Source organism: Rhinatrema bivittatum, chromosome 4 (assembly GCF_901001135.1).
Source record: "Rhinatrema bivittatum chromosome 4, aRhiBiv1.1, whole genome shotgun sequence".
Taxonomy (NCBI): domain Eukaryota; kingdom Metazoa; phylum Chordata; class Amphibia; order Gymnophiona; family Rhinatrematidae; genus Rhinatrema; species Rhinatrema bivittatum.
This window is the reverse complement of record NC_042618.1, coordinates 401,094,532-401,113,831: the sequence shown is the minus strand read 5'-3', so window position 1 is coordinate 401,113,831 and position 19,300 is coordinate 401,094,532. Positions and strand designations below refer to the sequence as shown.

At 41.6% G+C, this 19,300-nt stretch overlaps 1 protein-coding gene across 1 annotated transcript in view; it reads right to left on the bottom strand.

Annotated features, from left to right (window-relative positions):
• Positions 1-1,289: 1,289 nt before the first annotated feature.
• TAFA1 (TAFA chemokine like family member 1) overlaps positions 1,290-19,300 on the bottom strand; it is a 672,428-nt gene continuing 654,417 nt past the window's right edge. Inside the window, exon 6 of the mRNA XM_029601058.1 lies at positions 1,290-2,300. Within this exon, the coding sequence (XP_029456918.1) occupies positions 2,283-2,300 (18 nt within the window). The 3' untranslated portion in view covers positions 1,290-2,282. The remainder of the gene's footprint in view (positions 2,301-19,300) is intronic.

The following is a 19,300-nucleotide window of genomic DNA, read 5'->3' as shown; positions in this document are numbered from 1 at the left end:
TAGATAAATATGCAGATGGGTAATAGGCATCTGATTCTTCAGTCACCCGTTCCTGAGCATTGTCCATGGCCCTGATGGTGTCATGATGTGCACATTTTTAATGAATAAAGGGGTGCCATTTTGTGTAGTTCACCAGTAATGTCAAATTGATAATGCACCCCTTTATTCCAAGAATAAAAAAGTAAGAAAATAAAACAATTTTGAATGAAAACTTTAAATAAGAAAAAGGAATGTTGATATTTTGAAGATTCTGCTAAGATTACACCTGAAATTATTTGCTGCTTTAAGGAACATATTTTTCCTAGTAGGTTCTGCAACAAACCATCTATAAAAACTGAAGAAACTTATGTTGTTTGCTTCTTTTGGTTCTAACAAATGGACCAATTACTTGTAGAGGCAGGAAGTCATTATGTTATTGTAACTTTAATCAGGTAAAATCTTACCAACACCCTGGAGCCCTTGTATAAATCCTACTGTAATTAAATCCAATATACTGCTGGCTCAGCTGAGAATTTTAAATTGCACTAAAATGTACATTTCCAGATCTAAAAATGCATCAGGTGTTAAAGTGACAGATGTGAAAGAGAAGGGAAAACCTGTGGGAGAATCTGATTGACTTTTAGCCATGGATTAGTCTCTATGCTAAAGCAGCAACAACTTGTGAATGGGATTTATTACAAGACAGGTGGTGGTGTATGTAAGAGAGAAAAAAAAGTATCATAGCCAGAAATAAAGAGAGACTAGAACGTGGGACTGAACATACCATACCATCAGAAGTTACACATTTTTAATTCTCCTGTTCAGCTGGGTTTATGAATATTGCAATTTTACTGGTGCCATAAGATGTTTGCAGTGACATGAAAATGCCTGATGCATCAGATAGAATGCAAAACCTAGACAAACCTTATCAAACATTAAAAACAACATTTTGTTTGGCGTCATTTAAGGCCAGGTTTATCAAGACTTTTTTTCCCCATTCTGGGGGCAATTTTCAAACAACTCATCTAGTCCCCTTGTACTTTGCACCTAATTTTCAAAGGGAAAATACACTAGTTCTGTCCCTTTGAAAATTGGCCAAAAGTACCCTGTCAAACTTTGTGGGCAATTTTTCATGGCGTCAAAATTTCTCTGGAAAATAACACACATAGATTTGAAAATACAATCTACACGCCCTATTTTCCAATCCCATCCAAAGCACATGCCCAGGAATGCGTTCCCTTAATGCATCTAGAAAGTACATATATTATGAAACAGAGCACTTTTTTTTTTGGGGGGGGGGGGGGGGGGCTGAAGAGAGGGGTAGGAAGGTGGCAAGTTTCAAAACTGCATTTCTCCCAAGTAAATAGGTTTTTGCCTATGTAAATGTCTTTGAAAATTGCCCTCTTTGTGTCAGTGGGAACAGAGTTTAGTAAATCAGGCCTTCAGCTTTGAAGGACTGATTAGCAGTTAAACTGTGCAAAATTGCAGAGTCAGCAATACGGTTTCCTTTAAACTCCTGCCAGCCACACAAAGTTCATGAGATAGTCTATTTACACTTGTAGTACAAAGGGAATCCACAGTCTACCAAAACCGTAGCAAACTCTTAACAACATAGAGTTTTTTTTTACTGGAGAGTTGTCCTTTTCTGCCTTTCGTTCTTTAAGTTCAATAACTAAAAATATTTTCTCAGAAGAGACTAGAAATGTACTAGATATTTTATCAATTAAGTATAAAGAATGGTTATGTAAGCAAAGCCAGCATGCTAATATTATACAGGGGTGTAAAAAAAAAAAAAAAAAAAACCATATTTCTGTGAACGTTCATGTAGAAATGAAAGGAAGCTCTTGATTCAACATTTTAATCTTTTAAATGTCTGTAGCTTTTTGAGATTCAGAGCAAAAAAAAATTTTTTTTTTGGAAGTGAAATTGCCATGTTTTTCTCTGAAACTGTCAGACATCCTCCACACACCATGACATAAAACTGTTGCTCAGCTGCAGGAAAAAGAGAAATGGAAGTATTGTTTAGAAAATTATATTTTTAAAATGGTGGAAAGTAAATTATAGCTCCAAATTGCAACACGGTGATTCATGCTGTGTTTCTTCACCAAAGAGCAATGGTCAGTTTTCCTTCTGAAGTCTAACATTTATGATATTGTTATTTCGTACAGTGAAACCACTGTCAGTATCTGCTAAGAAGTCAAAGTGCAAGTAAGAAATCCATTTGGCTTGTAAATGCTTGAGATGGTTTTAAACTTTCCATGTGGCATCCTGTCCTTAAAAATATTCCTCAAGATGGCTTGGTGTTAGGTTCTCGGATGAATCTGCAACACACAGATAGAAAGGAGCATGACATCTCCTTTAACTATTGCAATAGTATATTGTTCTTACACTGAATAAAGTCATGCACATTGATCACATTGAAACTTCTGAGTGTCTTAAATCACTCCCTTTGGTCTTTATGCATTCTTGTATCCATCAGTTTGTAAGTAATTCAGAATATGCCCAGTTTCTGATTTAAAACCTCTCGAGGAGGTGTCTCAATTAGATCTGATTGCAAACTCTTCCAGGGTTCTATCAGCAGGATAGGAAAAAAGTATTTCTCTTAATCTAAAGTCAATTGATCCTTAACCAGTTTCATTTACCTTTAATAACTGCTTGCAAAAATTTATTCATGACACTGTTAAATGCTTATTTAATGTTATCATATCCCATCCCATCACTTTCTTGAAGATTTTAGCTTTCCACGCTGTCCTGATAGAATAATTACTGCATTTTCTTTAGAAGCCTGGCTGCTCTGTTTGACCATTAAAAGAATACAAGAGTAATATCAGGTTTTAATAAAGATCCCTTTCTAAGCTATGTGATGATTGCTTTAAAATAGCTTCCATTCTTTGAGCAAGTAAGTTTTCTTCTCCCTATAAAAATCTCCTCCTTGACCTTACTGTGACCTGATAGGCACCTTAAGTCAGAGGGAAAAGCAAACCTGATCCCTAACTGGAGGAAAGATATTTCCACAGGCCTCTATGTTGTCTGAATTAATTCCAAATTACCTTGGCAACAGGTGTGTGCTAGTCAAGAGCTGAGAATGGATCCCAATCTGAGGGTCCCATAGCATTGCAGGATCACTCCTGACTGTGCCTTTTGTATCTCCTGTTTCTTAGTAACTACTGCTCAGTTTTCTCTGTTCTAGATCTTCTCTGTGTTTTAATGTCTGAAGGTAACTCTCCAGCTGTTGCTAATAATCTAGCCCAACTGATTAAAGCTGTCTGAAGGAATTTATTGTAACCAAGGAATTAATTATTCCTGACCCTTGTTATGAATTATAGATGGCCCTATTAAATTCTGCTCTATTATAAACTTGGCCATGGTGGAACCACATCCTGTGTGTCCAGGGTGTATTCCTGGGAGTGGGAACACCATTTTGAGTTACTCATCATGTTACCCATTCAAGCTTCCACTACAAACAACTGCTCCACCTCCAGTCCAGTCCAAAGTGTCCAAGACCAACTCTGAAGGAACTCTCCCTGCTCTCCAGTCACCCAGGTTCATTCTCCTGAGGAGGACCATTAAATTCATTAACAGAAAAGATATAAAGAGCTCTTTGAGGCAATATTGTAATCCTACATTTAAACATGTGGAGGAGGGAGATAGTTGGTCCATTGGCACAGAAAGGATATATAGATTCTCTATAACATATATTTTAAAAACCATACAATTTTGGACACGTCTGTGACATTATCATGCCATTGAACGATTCAATCTCAGGTGCGATTTCCCGACTATCCCCTTTCCCAGTCACCGTTTCCATGTGGTCCAGCTGATCATCCCCAGGGAAGTGTAAGCATGTTTCAGGTGGATTCAGAATATAACAGGAATTTAAATAATTGTGTTCTAACTACACAATGTTGAAAACTATATGACACTGTGTAACTGTGCCACTGCCTGTTTTTCTCAAATGAACTTTCAGAAGGTCAGAGATCTGATTTTTTACTCTGCTCATTTAAAGTTCTCTCTCTCACCACATTTAAAGGTAGATTTTAAAAGGAGCGTGTCCATGTGCGCAGGATTTTCATGTCTGCGCGCACATGTGCAGGCGGGTGGCCTGCTCAGCGTGCGGGGGGGGGGGGGGAGGAGTTTAGAAAAATATGCGTGGCAATGGAAGTAGGGATTCCCCCAGTTCCTCTATACTCCTACCTAACTTTCCTACCTTTCCCCCTCTCCTCTCTTATCCAACCCCTAACCCTTTCCTAGCTATAACAATTTTTTTTGTTTTTTTACCTTGCTGCTCCTTTGGAGCAGCAGTAGACTCTGCACGCTGGCTGGCAGCTGGTGCGCGCTTCCACGGCACAGCAGTTAATAGCGCTGTCCCAGCCCGCCATGCCCTCCCTGCCCAGACCATGCTCCTGGGCCACCCCTTTCAGCAGTTCTGGCACTTGTGCACATATCGGGGGTTACGTGTATGGCCGGGCCCATTGTAAAATGTGCGCGGCGTACGCAAGGCCCGGCCACGTGCGTAACTCCCGAAATTTACACACGCACAGCTTTTAAAATCTGGTCTTTAGGGTGGTAATTTTCTAACAGCCCGTTTAAATTTGGCAGCTGAAATGCACATTAAGTTGCACCAAGTTTCATAGCTGTCTAAATTGCCATAAGTGTGTTTTAAAAACTATTCCACCAAATTTACTTGCACACAATTACACCTGTTATTATCTGCATAGAAACTTTGAGGAAAATTCACATGCAGACTTTTAAAAATGCACAAGTATTCACAATAGTGAAAACTTATTTTCAATTCTGCCCAGAAATGTCCTCATCTTAGTTTGGGTAAATGTACTGGAAAACAGGCAGTATATGTACAAGTTTACCAACATACTGGGTGAGCAATTTTGTAAAAAGCCACTTCTGTGTTATGTGCAGAAATGCTCTTAAATTCCACCTAAGAACTCTCCTTTGAGTCTGCTAGGCTACTGGGGTCTTGAAACCTGGTTCTCTCCAATCATGGCTTTGACCTTAACCAAAAGACACATTTTGTTTTGTCTGTTTTCCCTAGATTGCAAGCTCCCCTGAGAAGGATCTTTCTCTTATGTGTATCTGTACAGCAATGTGTACATCTAATAATGCTATAGAAATGTTTAGAAATAGTGAACATATGTTGTTTTGCAGTCACATGTACACTGCATGTATTCAGTCAATCCAAGGAATGAAACAATATTTTATTATATCTGCAAAGAAGGTAAGAACAAGCTCCACTGAGTGCTTTGATAGGAATTGCAATAGGGATTTGTAGGCAAATTGTTTTCGTATTTGTTTTGTTAATTTTGGGAGGATTTTCTTTTAATTCATTTTTTGTTTCCAGGGTTTATTTGTGATTTTTCATTTTCGGCAAATAGTGCACAACTATTTGCCGAAATAGCGTGTACTATTTGCATAAAGCATACACTATTTGCCGAAAATGAAAAATTCACTAAATTGTTTGCTCTTTTTACATTTTTTGATTTGTGTGAAATAAAACAAAAATGAGCTCATTTGTCCCATGTACGCTTTTGTTTCAAAAATGCCTACAATTGCACACGAAAGGCCTACCACCAATATGATCTTTTTATTGCTAACCTGATATGGCAATGGGCTACATTCAAAGGCTTTTACTTTTCACTGATGAGCAGTATTAGATGCTGAGGAACAGTGCTCAGAGTACTGTGCTCTCTTCACACATGGCCTGTAATGGTATAAACCTTTTTTACAGTTGGTAAGTCAGAACAGAGCCTTCAGTAATCCCAAACTATAGTGTAAGTATTTATACCATATTCCACATAGCACTTTCAAACCTAATGAAGCATGTGAGGCTAGGAATTTCTCTTAATTCAAAGAATGTTATATTCTCTATTAGTCCATGCATTTTTAATGATTTTATTCTCTGTAAAGCATTTCAAAATAAGACCAAAATTAAAAATGTTACTGCAATAGAGGATGCATCATAAACCACTCTCCCAGGATGCCTCCTGCCCCTCTAATAATTATAAGGATTCCTGTGGGTAAATATTAGAAATGTGGTACATTGCTAAATATTGCACATTCAGATATTCCAACTGCAGGAAATATAAGAATCTATATGGCTAATCAAAAAGTAACTTAGCAAACCATAATAAAGTCCATTTAGTCATTTGGCTACTAACAAAGAAATATCATATTTTCATCTCTTTTTATGGTTTTGGTGTGATACCCCTCCCTCAGCTTCCCAATATCTTTAAAACCATTTTTTAATTGTGTAATACAGACTTCCAGAAAACAATACTGCTCCTGGAAATATACTTGGAATCTCCAAGGGTCTGATCACTTTTATTGGCCAACAAAAAGGAGGCTGTATGCGAGTTTTCAAGAGTCTGAGACCACATGCATTTCTGAAGAGGGGACCTGTGTGGTTTTGAAAGCTCGCGTGCTCCATCTTCTTTTTTGTTGGGCTAGGAAATAGCTATCGTTACCTACAAAGATTCCTATTTTAATGATGGAAATAATAACTTCACAAGCAGCTGCCCGGGATTCTGAGAAACCTGCACACAGATGATAGCATCATAGTTTGCGTAAATATATGAAAAACAACATAGTGGAAACAAGCTATATCATTATTGGCAATTTAGTGACATTTTGCACTATGGGGTAGATTTTCTAAATCTACGCAGGCGCATACTTTTGTTCACACACCAGGCGCGAACAAAAGTACGCCGGATTTTATAAGATACGTGCGTAGCCGCACGTATCTTATAAAATCCGGGGTCGGCGCGCACAAGGGGTGCACATTTGTGCAACTTGCGCACATCGAGCCCTGCACGCGCTGCCCGTTCCCTCCGAGGCCACTTTGAAATCAGAGCAGCCTCGGAGGGAACTTTCCTTCTACCCCCCCACACCTTTCCCTCCCTTTCCCTACCTAACCCACCCCTCCGGCCCTATCTAACCCTTCCCCCTACCTTTGTTGGCAAAGTTACACCGGCCGGAGGCAGGCGTAACTCTGCGTGCACCAGCGGGCTGCTGGTGCAGCATCACCCGACCCAGGGGCTGGTCCAGAGGCCTCGACCACGTCCCGGGCCGGCGCCACGCCCCCAACACGCCCCCCGGAACGCTCCGAAAATTGAGCCGCCCACCCGGCACGCCCCGACATGCCCTCCCTTGCGAAGCCCCGGGACTTACGCGCATCCCGGGGCTTGTGCGTGCCGCCGAGCCTACGCAAAATAGGCTCGGCACACACAGGGGTTTTTAAAAGGGTTACGCGCATAACTTATGCACGTAACCCTTTTAAAATCCGGCCATATGGGTTCAATTTACAGACTGTCCAGATTAGGACAAAGCCCATACTCGCAGACAATATCAATTTTCAAAGAGAAAGTGCATACTTTCACTTTGAGACTTTAAGCAGTTGCAAAGTTCTCGTATACTTTGACTTTTGCGCTTTGTGGGGTGGATTTTAAAAGGGATATGCGCGTAATCCTTTTAAAAGCCTCCTGCGTGCGCCGAGCCTATTTTTCATAGGCTCGGCAATGCGCGCAAGCCCCGGGACGCGCGTATGTCCCGGGGCTTGAAAAAATGGGTGGGGAGTGGGTGGGGCCGGAGCCAGAGCCTCCAGGCACAGCGATCATTTGCCGCTGTGCCCTGGATCGCGGGCTGGCCGTCGCTGGTGCGCGCAACCTACGTCTGCCTGGAGGCAGGCGCAACTTAAAAATTAAAGGTAAGGGGAGGGGTTTAGATAGGGCTGGGGGGGGGCGGGTTAGGTAGGGGAAGGGAGGGAAAGGTGGGGGGGCGGAAGGAAAGTTCCCTCCAAGGCCGCTCCGATTTTGGAGCGGCCTCTGAGGGAATGGAGGAAGGCTGCGCGGCTCGGTGCACGCAAGTTGCACAATTGTGCAGCCCCTTGCACGCGCCAGCCCTGGATTTTATAACATGCGCGCGGCTGCGCGCACATGTTATAAAATCGGGCGTAGATTTGTGTGCACCAGGTTGTGTGCACAAATCTACGCCTGCGCATAGTTTTAAAAATCTGGCCCTGTGTGAGTACTTTGTCTATGGGCACATAGAGTTTAAAATACAATCTATGTGCATTATTTTCCTTCCCCCTCACACCGCCAATCTGTTTTATGGCCATAAAGCATACAGCAGTATGCGGCTGTAAAACAAAATGGTGCCAGTTTCAGAGCTAGCTGGTGCCATATTTTTAACTAGGACCTGCAGGGCAGGAGTGACTATGAACCAGTCCTACCCCTTTTCCTAAGGAGGCCCCTTCGGAATGGGTAAGGAGTGATGGGGGAGGGTCAAGTGTGTCCAAGGAGAGAGCAGCATTTTGGCTTTTATTTAATCATTTGGCAAATAATGCAGGCTATTTCTCAATAGTGTACAACGTTTGCCAAAACAAAAAAATCTGAACATTTTCAGACATTTCAGAATGACTTGAATTTTAGTTGTAACAAACTTAACTGAAAATTGAATCTTTCATCATGTTTTACACATTTGTTTTAAACAAATACACATCCCTAAGAGATATCTTACAAATTGTCACTTCTACTGCTTGCAGCCAGGATACATCCTTGCAGGGTGTACAGGAGTAACTGGGCAGATTGGATGGGCTGGTTGATCTTTTTCTTTATTATCTATTACAATACTATATTACTGTCATGGAGTGTGAGTTCTTCGGCTGTGATATGGTTGGTACTACCCTATCACGTAAATGGCTGGGCGCACACAGATGCAGACAGACCTGCTAGTGCTGGGACAGAGAAGGCTTCACCTGTACCAGCCCCTTCCCCTGCAGGTTGGGCCCTTGGTTCTAAGGCTGCCAGAACTAGACAAATCACCACAGCTAGGAGATCAGTCCACAGGTCAGCAGGTTGTGGAGAGATGGAGTTGGCGGCCAAATGATTTAGGCAGGCGGAGCTCAGGTGGAGTCGGTGTCCAGGCAAGAGTTTGAGGCAGGCCGAAGTCAAGACAGAATCAGAATCCAGGTAGAATTCAGGCAATGAGAGATCAGTCCGAGGAGCAGCCATGGACAATGGGGGACTAGAGCCAGTGGGCAGAGGTTCTAGGCAAGAATGAAGGAAGGACTGGAACAAGGCAAGGAAGAAGGCAGGAAGGAACTGCAAGCACATAGAGAAGCAGGGATAAAGCAGGTCAAAGAGAAGGGCAAGGATCATGGCAGGCAGGGACTGGATCAAGACTCGGAGCAGGAGCCAAGGCAGAAGGGGCAGCAACTGATCTCAGCGAATGCAGGCGGACCTGTTGCTGAGGCGCTGGCTGGGAGCCCTGCTGGGGTTTAAATGTCCAGGGCTGGTGACATCATCTCTGGGTGCCACGGCCAGATTTCCCGTCATGGCGCCTACAAGCGTGCTGAATGCGCACGCATGTGCGTCTTAGCAGCTGGGCCCCTGCTGAAGGAGAAGCAGCATGGCGGCAGCTGAGTGATACCATCAGCAGAGGTCTGGATAGCGGGCACCAATTCCTGCTTGTTTCATTAGATATTTCTTCAGCTTTTGATACCATCGATCATGACATCCTCTGGTATCGACTTTGAGAATGTGGTATTTCAGGGAATGTTCTGAATTGGTTTTATCTTAGCAACTGTTCACAACAGGTTAAATTTTGTAACGATTTCTCACAATGGCACATGTTAAAATCGGCAGTATTATTAAACCTATTTAGTACCGATTACTAAACTCCTTGCTAATGTTTGTGATGAGTACAAAATTTATGCTGATGACATACAATTTTTCATTCAATTACATCCAACTTGGAGTGAAACCCTGGAACATCTTTACATCTGTATTTTTTTTATTAAACAATAGCTACACCAAAATAAACTATCACCTAATATGTCCAAAACAGAGTTTTTATTGATGCAGAGACTACATTTTACTTTTCATCAGGAATCTAGTCTGATTGATAATTTAAGCTTTCCAATTAAAGCCCCGATAAAAAGCTTAGGGATCTCGATTGACTCTTCTCTCTCTTTTCAGCCCCAAATTAAAGCCATAGTCAAATCAGGGTTTTTTAAGTTATGTGTCCTACCAGGATTAAGACCTCTTTTGCATAATTATGATTTCCGTACAATTGTCCAAGCATCTATTCATCCTCGTATTGACTACTGCAATGGTTTATATTTGGGTCTTCCGTTAAATTCATCCTTTACAGTTGTTACTAAACTTTGCTGCGCAATTGATCACTGGGACTAAACAGCATAAACATATTATCCTGGCACTTAATAGTTTACACTGGTTGCCAGAGCAACAGCGAATTGTCTATAAAATCGGGATGACAATATTCAAGCTAATTAACTTGAATTCTTGTCTCTGGTCCAATGCTCTACTAAAAACATATGAAGCAACCCGTCAATTCAGATATTCTCAATGAGGACTGCTTGCTGTGCCCTCAGTCAGACTTGTTCGCCTCACGACACAAGGGAGTCTGCCTTTTCGGTGGCAGTGCCTATATTTTGGAACACTTTACCAATGGAACTCAGAATGTCTGAATGCATAAAGAAGTTTCGACTCCTCCTGAAAAATATCTTGCTCAAACAAGCATTTGATGAAGAATATCAATACTGACCCTCCTGTGAAATGTGTCTGCTTGGGGTACTGTGATTTCTGTCAAGTATTTATATGTTTTTATCAATGTTTTATTTCTTTGTACGTCGCTTAAGCCATATGTGTTAAGCGATCAATAAATTTTAATAAATGAAATGAAATGCTCATCACGGCACAGCTGCCATACCAGCACTTTGTAACAATTTCTATGTCAAGCAAAGAAGAAACATATATTTTAATGAAAATGAACTACTGTTGAAACTTCTAGGCAAGCCATACTAAATTCCAAGTTTCATTTAAAAATAACATAACAGCTGCTTCATTTGATAGCATATTGTCTTCTGTGGGAATGGATGATATTGATTCAGAGAACATTAGCTTAAATGTTATTAGTAGTGTTACTATGCCAAGAAGGGAAGCAATTTTCCTTAGTTGATTAGGTCTTGTAATATTTATGTTGCCTTAAATTATAAGAGCTTGATAGTCAAACATAGCAGGATAGATAAGTTAGCCGATAAGATTTATCTGGCTAACTTACAAGGGATATTCAACAGCATGGCTATGCTGCTGACTATGACTATCCCCATAAAAGTCTCTGGTTAGCCAGTTAAGTCTTATCCAGCTAACTTTAGACCTGCTATTGAGCAGGTTTAACTCGTCTAGTTAACTTAATCGGATAAGTCTGAATATCGGCACATATCTGGCTAAGTTAGAAAGTCATTTTCTAACTGTATCGCATAGCGATAAGAGGCTATCACATGCGAAAAGTCCCTTTTCACGTGAGATAGCTTGCCAGGGGCGGAGTCGGGGCGGCGAGGAGGCGGACGCGGCGGTATCTTCGCTGGCGGCGATAAGGTAAGGACTGTTATCGCCAGTAGTGCGCCGAATAGCACCACCTTTCATGGTGGCGCTATTGGGTGTGAAAGCTGGCAGTGATAATACTGCGGTGGGGCAATGGCTGCCGGCTTTCGCAGGCTCGCCCTCCCCCCTTCGCACCCCCCACCCCCTGTTTTTGCTGGATTCACCAATCTGCGGTAGAATGGTGAATCCAGGCCTTAGTCAGATAAGTAGCTCCTCCTTGATCCACCCACATCCTGCCCACCACTTATCTGGCCAAGAAGTTAGCTGGATAAGTACTTATCTGGCTAAATGGCAACCGTTGATCGCAGCTGGATATTCAGCCGCTGCCACTTATCTGAATAAGTAGCGCTGAATTATGGTCTCTAAAATTTTAAAGCAGCAGTGCTTTGGAGACATATATTCAAAATGTTAGCGCTCTTCCTCATCACCAGGATGTTTTTCATCTTTAAATTTTTCTTTGGTTCTTGTTCAGGTCCATTGAGGCCCTGCAGTATGGGATTGATGTGCTTCATTCTGTTTCAACCCAATGCTTCTAGTCTCTCTAGAACTTTATCCTTATCTTTGCTGTTCAGTCAACACAAAATCACGCTCCATAATGCAGGAGAGGCAACGCTGCAAATTATAAGCCATACAGAGAAAGACTGGAAGGGCTAAAGATCTACTTTCAGGAAGAAAAAAGGAAAAGGGGAGAGATGATGCAAATATTCAAATATCTATCTGGCTTCAATAAGGTACCAGACGGAAGCATTTTTTCATAGAATGAAAATCTCAATGACAAGTGGTTATCATATGAAGAGGAAGAAAGGAAGGTGCAAAAGGAATGTGTGAAAATTATTTTTCGCTGAGAGGATGGTGCACGCCTGGAACAGACATCCAGCAGAAGGGATAGGGGTCAAAAAGGTGGCAGAATTGTAAGTATGCATGGAACAGACACAAAAGTGAATTTCATGGTAGGGTGAGAAGGAAAAGACAGCACTGTAGGCAGGCATCAATGGGCAGAGTGGGTGGATCAAGGTGTCCTTATCTGCTGACACCTTCTATATTTCTGTGCAACTGAAAAAAATACAATTGAAAAATCTACCTTTGATCATACTTTAAACTGGCTCCTTAAAAATATTCTTAAATAGGGGGTAGATTTTAAGACATATGTGTGTGCGTCCATGTGCGCGTGCTACCCGGCGCGCAAGGGGGTGCACAATTGTGCACCTTGTGTGAGCTGAGCCGCGCTGTCTTCCCCCATTTCCTCCCAGGCTGCTCTGAAATTGGAGCGGCCTGTGGGGGAGCTTCCCTTCCCCCTAGCCTGACCTTCCCACCCCTTCCTCTAACCTTTCCCCCCCCCCTAGCCCTACTCTAACCCTCCCTGACTTTTATCTTACCTTTTGTGCCTTCCTCCGGGCAGGTGCAAGTTGCTCGTGCCAGCAACTTGCCGGCACACGATCCTCCGACACAGTGGGAATGGCTGCTGTGTCGGAGGCCTCTGGCCCCGCTCCCACCCTGCCCTGCCCCGCCCCTTTTTGCAAGCCCCGGGACTTACACATGTCCCGGGGCTTTACGCGCTTCGCCGGGCCTTTTTAAAATAGACGGCGCGCGTAGGGCTTTTAAAATCCAGCCCTAGACCTTTCCATTAATTCTGAGAAACCTAGGGGTGATTATTTTTCTAGAGAGGTGAAAGATCAATGTGTGACTTAATCAAATTTTCTCAAGACTGAGAGGATGGGAGGGCAGTATTGCTTTAATCCAGATTTATTTTCAGAAAAATGTTTTTTAGTTTAGGAAAGATTGTTGTATTTCCTTCTTTACATCCTGAATCACAATTCAGTTACTTAGAGATTTATGTTCATTCTACTAACATCTCATTATATTATATATGTAAAAAGTACATAAAAAGTACATATGTATGCAAGATATGACATGTATTGGTTGTATTCTGAATCATATAGTGTCATATCTTCAGAATCACAATTTATATAAAGATTAATTTAAACATTTTATTTGTATAATCAGAACTTTAATTTATTTTATGTGCTTAGATAGCACTAGTATAAAAATAATTGGAAGGCCTATTTATTCAACTGTGCTAGTTCTAATGCAGTACTTACTTATAACACATTAGAACAGTCTTAATATATGTTAAAGCAATAATGCGGTTCAGTACAATTTTAGAATTAAATGCAGCATTAATCCTGATTTCTATGATAAAATTCAAATTATTTTATTAATATGCAAAGCATGCAAATGAACTCATTCGAATGTTAATGTGGCTTGCATAAGCCGTATTTATGATACCATTTGGGAAAAGTTAACTACAGCTCTAGAACTATAGTTTTCTTTCTGAGGCTGAGCATTTCAGATGTGTTTAGGATTTTTTCTGTCAATAAGTAGGCTGAATTAGCCATGATATATGGGTGATGTTATCCAGCAGCACTGAATGGACTCATCTCTTCAAACAGGTAGAGCCTTGAGCTCTACTGAACATGTGTGGGAATGTTCATGTGGGTGTTGCCTTGAGAGACCCCTCAGTCATTTCTTGTCCAAGCTAAAACATGGATATGTACTCAGTCTGTCAGAATTTGTTTTTAAATTTTGTTTTATTGTCTTTTTTTTCTCTTCAGTTTTGTTGCGTCACTGTCTTAGCAGCACTCCCAACAGTACCTTTCAAAGCTATCAAAAAAAAAGAGAGAAGAAAGTTTTCCACAAAGGTAGAGGACAGATGTTTCTGGAACAGCTACCCCGCCTCTTAAAATCATGAAAGGGAAAAAAGAAGACCATTGCTAGTGGTTTCAAAAATTGCCAGGTGATGTCCATAATTGATGGACACAAACTGTGTTACTGCTGCTTGGGGCCCATCTGCGATTAGGCAAGCTGCTAGGCCTGCAATTGGATGTCCCTATGGTCTCAGTGATCTAGAGCAGGAAAAATAGAGGGCCTGTGTCGATCTTGTAGGAGCTAGAGCAAAATCAATAATCTAGAGTGCAGATTCTTCTGCCTTGCAGGAAAGAAAGTTGAGCCAAAGCTCCTCAAAATCTCCCCTATTGGCACAGACAGCAGCCATGAAGAGTGAAAATGACAGCCATGCATCAAAATTAAAATGGCGCCACTCAGCAAAGCCTCCCCATGCATCGAAGAAGTGTATGCATCGAGGTGCATAGGCATCGTTGATGCATGGAACATTGGTGCTGACAGTGCAGAAGAAATCTGGCTGCTTCTATTCAATGAAGATTCCATTTGCTAAAATGTTCAAAATAAGTTGCAGCAAATTTATGCTCTGTTGAAACCCCTGATGCAGTGTCATAAGAATCACAAAATGTAATATTATGTCAGTCAAAGAAGATGATGTGAAGTGGAACTTGAAGAGGGAAGTGTCTCAATTTTTGAATTATGAAGGGATTTAATTTCATTTTTTAAATGCAAATTTATAAAAAGTTTTAAAAAATTGATATAGGAGAAACAAGTGATTGAACTCTGAGTCCAATGATTATAAGTGACCCGAGAAGCATTTTAGATCTTAAATTAATTTGACCGATGCACAGATGGTATGAAAGTCTCATTCAGCAGCTGATTATATTTTGCCACAATATTTGAAGCATTACATTAAAGAATGTGCATTTTAATAAGTAATTTTTAAAAAAATGATTTGGATGTTTTGATAGTTAACATTAGCAAGACCATCTATTTTTTTACTGCCTAGTTGAGCTGCTGGATTGTTTTATGCCACTATATTTTAGGCTCCATAATTGGAAGAAAACAATTGTTTTTGATGCACAAATTGATGCTCTTTATTAAGTACAGACAATAATTCTGCATTTTGTCTGTTTATTTCAAAGTTTTGGTGGTACAGTCTATGACAGCCACCCAGGTGCAGCTAATACCCTACAAATGCTGCTGGCACAACAATATGCAACTATGTGTTAGGCCCTATAATTGAAAGAAAATTTAAGAATTACTTACAATACAAATAAAATTATCTTTCACATTTAAACGGTTTTTACACGTATTACGTATTTTATAACATTTTTTATATTTAAATACAATTTCACCAGAACCACTGTAGGTATGTTATTATACAACTGAGAAGTGTAAAAGCTCATGCAATCTGTGTACATGATCGCAGTGGGTTGACATGCTGTAAATTTTCATCGTTTATGACTGTTAGTATTGTACATATCCACAATGTAATTTGTTGGGCCTAAATGTACAGTATGATATACACTACACATATACCTGCCTTTATTTTCTTTAATGTACCCACTAATCTCTACTGTACTCACTGCCCTTGGAAACTGAACTCGGGACCTTCCATGTCATTACTAATAATAAGGTTATATGATTACCTTTGATTTTTGAAAATTTTACATCTCCCAACAGTTTTTGCTCAGAACTAGAACAGCCAGTGGCATGTTTTTATGCTAGTGAATGTTTCTCTCTTTTCGCTCATCCTGATTCGTCTTATGAGGTGCTTTGACTGCTATCTGCACTCTTTCTATTTCAGGCCCTACTTAGAAGCCATGAACTGCAAAAATTGGCAGTTGTCTTTTGTCGGGCATAACTGTTAATCTAGTGTGATGTGGGGGCCAGCTTTGTAGCTGTTGTGAAACTCACTGACTAGGAATTCAAATAGAGAGTGAACTCCAAGGGCAGGACACATGTTTTGCTGATGAAACAAACAAAGGGGAATAATAACAATATGCTTTTGCAAACCAAGACATGCTGCAAATGATGCAATCTCGCAGTGGGAGGAGAAATAGGAGTGGAGGGAGTGGGTGGGTGGAGGGAGCTGTACTGATTTGGGGAATCACCAATGCACTTGTCAGAGTACAGATAAAAGTCAAACCAAGTAAGCGCTATTAGAGCCGAATTCTTTGCAGATGAGGTTCTTGCTACTGCCAATTCAATCATACCATATTGTAATAATAACAGCAGACATGTTTAACTTTATTATTCACTTTGCCAATTCTAACATTATCGTCTATATGCTATGATTTTGATTTAGATCTTGATGTTGATATAGCAGACATTCATGTGCATATTGTTATCTGCAACTAACTAACTGAAATGGAACTAGGAAAGGGGGGGGGGAGGGGTATCACTAAGTGAATACGTAACTAAGTAAAGAGCAGCAAAGGCTACAAGGACTACAAGGAGGGACTTGTTTGATATGATTTATTCTGTTTTATGATGGTAACCCTACCATAGCTGTTTACTATAACGGGACAGTATTGATGATCTCATCCTATGTCTGTATCTTGTTGTGTTGTCATCCGTTATCCTGGATCTTGTACCATCGGAATTGAACATTGTTTACCTTCCGTGTTTTCACTGTTATTGTATTTTTATTTCACGAAAACCCAATAAAACATGGTTTCAAAAAAAAAAAAAAATAAAAAAATAAAAGTCAAACCACCTCACAAGAGAAATCAGGATGAGCGGAAAGAGAGAAACATTCACCAGCATAAAAACATGCCGGTGGCTGTTCTAGTGCGTGTGATATTTTGAGCAAAAACTGAAGGGAGTGGGGGTAAAATTTTCAGAAATCAAAGGTCATCATAAATGATGAGAAGACACAGAATTGTAACCCACTGCGATCATGTACACTGATTTTGCAAGCCTTTAAAATTTGCACCGGCATAAAAACATGCCGGTACTTATTCTAGCTTAATAAGCGTATATCTCTGAAGTACCTCACGTGGAAAGAAGTCTTCTTAGTTGTTGTAACCTCAGCATACGGAATAAGTGAGTTCAAGTATACAACTTTTTTACATGCAGTTTTCCACAATAAAGTAGTCCTTCATATGCATCCAAAATTCCTACCAAAGGGTGTCTCTACTTTCTCCATCAATCAGTCCATTGTACTGCCAACTTTCTTCTTGTGGCCACATGCTCATGATGGCGAGAAAAGCATCCACAGACTGTAAAAGAGCACTGAACTACTACAAGAGAAGAATCCAGCCTCATCATCTAGCTTCTTAGCTATTTGTCTTCAGTGACTCTAATAGACTAGGAATAGCATTATCTAAGCAAACTTTATCCAGCTGGATAGTAGGAATGTACATTTGTTTCAAAAGAATTTTGAAAATGCAACAAAAAAAGGCAATTCATTTCATTTGGGGGGGCTGAAATGAATCGGGGCCTCCCAATAAAATGAACCATATTCGTTGCATTCATTTGAAATTAATGCATCAAGCCTAAGTCTAGGCCTGGAGCCAGAGCCTCGCCTAGAGCATAGGTCGAGGCCCAAAGTAGGGGCCACAGCCTAGGCCTGAGCGCAATGGTGGGTCTCTTACCTGATCTGTTGGGGGTATCCAATGGCAAGGCTGGGCCTCGGGTCCCAAAGTCTGGTCCTTAGCCCAAACCCAGGCACAGGCCTGATGCTGCGACCTGGCCCAGAGACTGTCTCAATGTCGGGGTTTCGGCGTAGACCCAGGCCTGATACCATGGCCTCGGCCTAGGCTGGAGGCTGAACTGAGGCCCAATGCCATGACCTGGCACTGAGGTCAAGTCCTGACACCAAGGCCTTGGCCTGGACCCAGGCCCGAAGCCTTGTGCCAACCTGGAAGCTGGGTCTCAACGCCAGAGCCTAGGCCCGATGCCGGGTCCCAGTGCCTGGGCTTCAGCCTCGAGTCAGGCCCAGACTTGGAGTCCAGGCCTTGCACTGCTCCCTCATTGTCCTTTTCTTTCTTCTGATGCAATCTAGCACATTTACCCCACTGGATGGTACCATTTTGATGTATGGCAATTGTACAGCACGCCGTATATCAAAATGGCACTATCCAGTGGGGTGAATGTGCCAGAGTTAATAACTGCAGCACAAACCCAGCGGATGGTGTCAGAAGAAAGAAGAGGATGACAAGGGAGCAGAGCGAGTCCAGGGCTCCAGGCCTGGGTCTAACCCGAGGCCGAAGGCCTGGCATTGGGCCTAGTTCCAGGTTCCTGCCTAGGTTGAAGCCCAGGTGTCGACACCCAACCACCGGGTCATTTTGCGGCATTGGGAACTGACCTCTGGGCCAGATCATGGTTTCGGACCTGGGACTGGGCTGAGGCGCCGGCATTGGGACCCAACCTCTCGGATGGGTCATAGCATTGGGCCTGGGTCTGGGCTAGGCCAAGGTCCAGATGTCCCAGCTTCTGGGTTGGGTCATGGCATTGGGCCTGGGTCAAGGTCGAGGCCCTGGCGTCAGTACCCAACCTCCAGGGTGGGTCACAGTGTCAGGCCTGGGACCAAAAAATGAAGCAAAAATGAAAACCAATATTTTTCTCCTGCACATCCCTACTGGATAGCAGAATGCATTCAGCACTGTTACCCTTCAGCAGGATTTGATCTTACCAATTCAGTAAAAACTCGTCAGAGTTGTGGCCTCCTCCATAGCCCACTTGTGAGAAGATTCTGTGGAAGATAACTGCAAAGCTGCCACTTGGTCAGTGCATACCTTTACATCCCACTACTGTCTAGACACTCTCTCAAATATGGACAGTACATTTGGACAGGCAGTGTTTCATTTTGTCCTCTCTCAGTAGTCTAATGGTGGAGTCCGAGTTGCTTTTTAGTAGTGCTCCGCTGCAACCCTCAGTTTGGGATCCCCACTTATCATGACTAATTCAGCTTGCTTATTAATGGAAAAAGCAAGTTTTCTTACCATATAAAGTATTTTCCATAGATAGTGGGAAGAATTAGCCATGAGATACCTGCCCTTCTTCTTGGAGAGTAGACTACATAGCTAGCTAGTTCTGAAAAGACTAAGTGGGAATTCTTGCACATGCTCAGTAGAGTTCAAAGCTCTACCAGCTTGGGGATATGAGTCTGTTCAGTGCCGTCAGATGACATCATCCATATATCATGACTAATTCATTCTGTTTTACTTGAAAAACAATGTTTATGGTAAACAAACTTGCTTTTAATTTTATTCAAA